This window comes from Pelmatolapia mariae, linkage group LG16_19 (genome assembly GCF_036321145.2).
Source record: "Pelmatolapia mariae isolate MD_Pm_ZW linkage group LG16_19, Pm_UMD_F_2, whole genome shotgun sequence".
NCBI lineage: Eukaryota > Metazoa > Chordata > Actinopteri > Cichliformes > Cichlidae > Pelmatolapia > Pelmatolapia mariae.
In genome coordinates this window covers 69,549,487-69,555,486 of record NC_086241.1, presented here as the reverse complement: position 1 = coordinate 69,555,486, position 6,000 = coordinate 69,549,487, and the positions used below count along the sequence as shown (strand labels likewise).

Genomic DNA, 6,000 nt, shown 5'->3' with positions numbered 1-6,000 from the left:
CACAAACATGAACATCACTCAGTAAACTTTCATTCGTCCAGTATCTGTGTTTGCGTCCGTGCTGCAGGGGAACTTTCAGGGAGTAAACATGAAGAAACATGACGACGTGACCTGATAACAAACTCGTCTCGTTTTTTTACGGCACAGTTTTAACTGTTTTAACTTTTAAGTCCAATTTTAACGTCCTGCAGCATCGTTTAACCTCAGTGAGCTTTGAAACACTCACCTGTCTCTAACATCTACACCTGTGTTTGTGTTTCAGCTGGAGCGTCTCCAGGGTTTACTGGACCAGGAGAAAATAACCAATCAGGACATGGAGGCTCTGGGGGAGGAGCTACTGAAGGAGAAACAGACTCTGGAGCGCGAGCTGCACGCTCTGAAGGCGGAGAAGGACCGACAGGTGTGTGGCACGCTCAGGTAACATCTCCTTCATTGTCAGTCGCAGAGGAGACCGGCTGACTTCCTGTTCTGCTTGTCCAATCAGATCTCAGAGCTGGAGAGCGAGAAGCAGCACCTGTCGGAGGCAGTGGCGTCCCTTCAGGAGCGCGCTCAGTCTAACAGCGTGGCGAGGGTCCGCGAGGTGGAATCAGAGAACCGCCTGCTGCACCAGAGCATCACCGACACCAGCTCCCGATTGGCCAGCCTGGAAACGCAGCTCAAAGTATCCAATGAGGAGACAGAGAGGCTGAGTGAGCGGGCGGGGCGGTGTGAGGAGGCGGAGCGAGAGGTGGCGCGGCTGGAGAGGAGTCGGGAGGCGCTCAGCAGAGAGGTACGTAAACGCTTCCTCCTCTCTGACGAGTCTCACTGCGGCATAAGTGTAATGTGCCCGTGTCGCCTCCAGGTGGCGTCTCTGCGGGTGTGCAGCGAGCGCTCCGAGGCTCTGGAGAAACAGGTGACCTCCTTGGAGCAGGAGGTGCACAGGCTGAAGCGCGAGGCGGAGGAGAGCCAGCGGGAGCTGCAGCGGCTGACGAAGCAGGAGGCAGAAAACGGACTGCTGTCCAAGGAGAACCTGGAGCTCCGCTGCTCCCTGGAGAGCCTGCGCTCCTCATCCACCCGCCTCACCACTGTGCAAGAGGAGCTCCAGGAGGCACAGAGGGAGATGCAGGAGTTGCAGAGGAGGCTGGATCAAGCTGGGGAGGAGGCGCAGGGAGAGAGGAAGAGAGCGGAGAGACTGGAGGTGAACCTGGCAGCTCTGAACCAGGAGAAGCATCACATAGAGGAGGAGATGGAGAAGAGCAAAGAGGAGAGGGTGGAGGAAGAGAGGAGGCGGCAGGAGGCAGAAAGCAGAGAGGAGGACCTGAAGAGGGAGGTGGAGGAGCTGAAGGAGGAGCGGAGGAGGCGAGTGGAAGGAGACGAGGAGAGGAAGAAGCTCCAGCTGGACCTGGAGCAGTCGGAGAAGGGCCGGAAGCAGCTGGAGAAGGAGAGCTGGAGGATGAGGACGCTCCTGGAGGGGAAGGAGACGGAGCTGGAGGAGAAAACCAGGAGGCTCACCGAGGTCACGAAGGAGGGAGGAGCTCTCAAGAAGGAGGTGGAGCGAATGAAGGAGGCGGCGGTGAAAGCAAAGGAGGTGGAGCGAGAGAACAAGGAGCTTCAGAAACAAGCGACGATCGACAAGAGGACGCTGGCCACGCTCAGAGAGGTGAGAGGAGGGGCAGGGGGAGGAGCTTCGTTTAAGGCGTCTGTGGTGCCGCTGGGCAGGTTATTTACATTCTAGTTCAGAGTTTGGATCTGAGCAGGTGAGCTGTGGAAGCGTCACTCGTGGGTCTGTGTTGGTCTCCTTGTTGCTGCTGACGCCTGTGAGACTGCGAGGCTGCCATCAGAGCGCACACGCTTCGAGTAACTATTTTTAAATCCCGGGAGAATTGCAGCCGCATAAGCTATCGCAGGAATGTTTTTGCATATGAGACCGGAGGAGCCGTACTTCCATAACATGCATTCAGCTCGTCCTTTGCAGAAGGCACGTAAAAAACGCAGACAGCAAAAGCTTTATAATCCAGAAACACGCTTTGCAGATCCGATCAGCTGTTCATAGCACTTCCTACTCTCGCATGTCTGTCATTACCTGCAGATACCAGGAAGTGACGTCATTTTTTGTGGGAAATGTAGTTTTTCCTATGGGGCCTTTCAGAGGAGCATGTTTGACTTGAACTTAGAGCTGGGCGATAAAACGATAACGATATGTATTGCAAAATAACTTTTTCTCGATAGAAAAATTAAACTATTGCGATAGACCTCATCTCTCTTGTCCTCTTAAAAAAAAAAAAAAAGAACAGCCAATCCAAATTAAGTAGCGCAGAGCCGAACCAATCACAGCCGCAGCGTCACGTCACGTGACTTGTTACGTACAGCACAAGTGCCAAGGCGCACATGTGTATCTGTTTTTGCAGTCGGGCTGCCCAGGTAATGGAGGAAATGAGTTTGCCGACTAGAGAAAAATCAACCGAGAGCGTGAGCGAAGGTTACCAAAGAAAAAACCGATGATGGTTCCAATGCCGGAGAGACTGTCGAACGGAAGGGCCATAGAAGTTCTGTAGTGTGAAGGTATTTCGGCTATTTCAAGTCTGACAAAAAATAGAGTAGCGCGCACTGTAAATTGTGCCGAAAGCAAGTCTGGAAATACAATAAACCGGTGCATGCTCAATCTCTGACTGAAAGCGCTAATTCGTCATTCGGCTTTTGTCAGACTAAAGTCACTGTTAAAACTGTTTGAAAAGCTAAGCTATACAACAAGGAGAGATTGACAATTTCCTTTTAGTTCTCAGTTTATTTGATATTGACAAAAGTTAGTCAATTTTGTCTGTTCTTCTGTAAAACAAACTAAGATTTATTGTTAGAATTAAAATTTTGTTTCTAAGTGGAATTGACAATTTAGTCTGTTTTGTTTGTTCTACTTTGAAACTTAAACGCTTTAGCGGCTGCCTTTTGTGTAGTTTGCAATATTTGCCTTTATTTATCTGAAACTGAAGTCTCACGTTCCTTAAGTACATCTACCCTGTTGAACTTATTATGGAGAATAAATATTCACATTTTACTTGTGAGCAACGGCACATTTAAATCTTACAAATATAGTTATTTGATTGATTATACTTTATTCATCCCGAGGGAAATTGGGTTAAGGCTGCCAGCCGTGCCAGCGCCGTTATAATTTGGCTTATATCGTGACATATATCGTTATCGCCTGAAATGAAAAAAACATATCGTGATATGAAAAAATCTTATATCGCCCAGCTCTACTTGAACTCAAACTGCACTGTTATAATCATTTGTTTTGATGCTGTTTTTTTGCACAATAATATTTATTTGAGTTTCTCCTGAAGTTTATAAAAGTGAGTGTAGCTCAAAAATGAAACTACAGAGACACTCAGTCAGTTTGCTGTGGTTGGAATTATGTGTAAAAAAACCAAAAAGGCGGGGTATATAGTTACTACGGGCTTAATGCATACATGTTATTAAAACTTGATGTGTAGCAGCTTGAAAGATGGAACGACAGCAGGTAAAAATATGAAGATAAGCTCTGGTGGACTTGGTTCTGTGGTGGGCTTTAAAGGGTTAATCAGTTTCATGTATAAGGCGCATTTCTTTGCTCTCAGAACTGCAAAAAAAGCAGTAAAATGAAAACAGTGTATTAAAATCTGAATCTCAATCAAAGACCAGGCGCTCGGTCAGCTTTAACCGACATATACACCAGAAGGCCAGCAGGGGGCGCTGCACTGCTAGGTACTGAACACTGGGGTGTTCTGCAGTGTTACATCCCCCAGGAGGATGTTTCTTTTTCCTCCTAACTCTTTGTTTTGTCTAGGCTCCACCTCCTTTGTCCTGATTGGATGCTGCTCAGAGTCCAGCTAATTGTTAATCAGCAGAGCACTACTTAAGGCCTGTGGAGCTGTGTTTCTGGGCCCTCTGGCCATTTTGGTTGCCATACCTGTACAGGCTTGCATGCCTTTGTGACTTGTATGTGCATTTTGTTTTCATGTTCAGACTGCTTGTAGGGGAGAGCTGCCTTTTGTTTCGACATCCTGTTTTCTCCTGTTTATGTGTTGTTGGGTAGGTTATGGTTATAGGTTGTATATTTTGTTTTCTTTGGAGTTAGGTAAGTTTCTTTTATTTTTACATCAGGGATGTTTTGTTTGTTATGTTGGCCTTGGCTCTCCCTGAAGTTATACCTCAGTCTGAACCTAAATCTCATCACCTGCATTAAATAAACCTTTTAAAGTTACCACCTTGGCTCCTCCTTCACTATCCACCTTTATGTTCGTCCCTTCACCCCCTAGACTAGCCAGGGGACGTAACATGCAGCATCAGTGTGGAAGGTTCCTGTGAGCATCACATAGAGTCCTGAACAACCAATCAGCAAGTCTGAAAACACGTATGTGGTTAAAACAGACTAACTTGTGTCAGCTGTTCGTTCTCGGCTCTTTGGAAACCTGCAGAGAGGGCCAGGGCAGACTAAATACTTTACTGCTCAACTTTATTAGTGCAAAAAACCATCAATTTATTTCCACTTAAACAAGCAGCTGTGTTTTATCTGCATTAAAGCTATAAAAATGTCACAGAGCAAATGCACCTGTGTGAAACCTCCTCTTCCACACTCTGAGTGGGCATCACATCCTAAACGATGCGTGTCTGCGTTAGTTCGTTCCCCTCCAGCGTTGGCTAAGGTGTGCAGCTATTTAAAGCCGTTTGTTGAGTCAGCTTCTTTGGTCTCACCACCGCGCTAGTTGAAGCCTCTTCGTTCAGCTGTGTTGTACTCAAAGCGCTTCTGCTTCAGATGATGAAATAGGTTTGTGGTGTTTCCTCCCTTCACCACGACGGCCCGCTTGCATGTTCTACAAAACATTGTGCTTTGGTGGCTTTCTGACGAAAACCAAACCAGTTCCACATCACTGCGGTTGCTCCACTTTTACAAACCAGTTCTGGTTCGTCTGTTTCATTCAACGATTTGCTTTCGCCCTTCTCATTCTTCACCGCCGCCATGCTTTTTACGCCATGTTTGTATGAAAACAAAAGCACTGCGCATGCGTGTTTTACCCATATTCTATCGCCATATTTCATTTTCTTATTATTGCCTAACATTATACCGGTATTACCGTGAACGGTATAATGTGTCCCAGCTGTACAGCAGATGCTCAGTTCTGGTCCCTCGGGCAGACGCTCGGCGACGTCGGCCGCTCTGAGCCTGACACCGAGCGCCCGTGACCTTCAGTGGTGTTTGTGTCGCGGTTTTGCAGGAGCTGGTGTCGGAGAAGCTGAGCGTTCAGCAGCAGAAGGTCGAGCTGGAGCGACTGAACGAAGAGCTGGAGAAGATCGGACTGAACCGGGAGAAGCTGCTGCAGCAGGAGCACACGCTGGAGGACAGGTACGACCCCGCGACCTCACCTGTGCACTTTAAACCGATCTCTGACGAGGGACTCACGGATGTGTTTGAATGTCAGCAGGTACAGGCTGCTGGAGTCTCGGCTGGAGGAAACCGTCCAGCAGACCATGAAGGTCAAGGAGGAGAAAATCTCCAGCCTGGAAAAGAAGCTGGAAGAAAGCCGCGCCCTCAACAAGACGCTCCACGCGGAGCTGGAAGCTGTGAGGAAACGCGCCCTCGCCTTTGCGTCTGTAAAGTTGAAGCTGTACGACAGTCTGACATTTTTCTTTCCCGCTGCAGGCTCGTCAGACGGCGTCCGCCTCGCATCAGCGGCACGAGGAAGTAAACCACAACTCCCAGCAGCACCCGGCGGCTGACCGCAGCGCCACGGCCGAACTGCTGCGAATCAAAGATCACCTGATCGACGTGGAGAAGAACGTGAGCCGCTGTTTCTGATCATCATCATTAATAATGACCTTATCTCTGTTAATGATTATAGCAGCACAGGAACGTTTCCTGTTCAGCACCTAAGAAAAGTTCTCACACGTGAAAAATACTTTGTGCTAATTTGATGGTCAACATGTGGCTTGAGGACCAGAACCGGGCCGCAGAAAAATAGAAATGAAAGGCGGGATGAGTTTGTGTGA

At 48.3% G+C, this 6,000-nt stretch overlaps 1 protein-coding gene across 6 annotated transcripts in view; it reads left to right on the top strand.

The window, feature by feature from the left end:
• The window catches only part of ccdc88c (coiled-coil domain containing 88C), a 52,085-nt gene that overhangs the window by 24,082 nt on the left and 22,003 nt on the right, over positions 1 to 6,000 (top strand). For 5 of the 6 annotated variants that reach the window (XR_010096457.1, XM_063496805.1, XM_063496808.1 and 2 more), the window contains 6 exons: positions 263 to 400; positions 485 to 769; positions 842 to 1,639; positions 5,229 to 5,356; positions 5,433 to 5,574; positions 5,654 to 5,791. Coding sequence is in view for 5 of the 6 variants with exons in the window: in XM_063496805.1 (XP_063352875.1) it covers positions 263 to 400; positions 485 to 769; positions 842 to 1,639; positions 5,229 to 5,356; positions 5,433 to 5,574; positions 5,654 to 5,791 (1,629 nt within the window). In the remaining variant the exon portion in view is untranslated. The remainder of the gene's footprint in view (positions 1 to 262; positions 401 to 484; positions 770 to 841; positions 1,640 to 5,228; positions 5,357 to 5,432; positions 5,575 to 5,653; positions 5,792 to 6,000) is intronic. The other variant, XM_063496806.1, reaches the window with a different exon arrangement.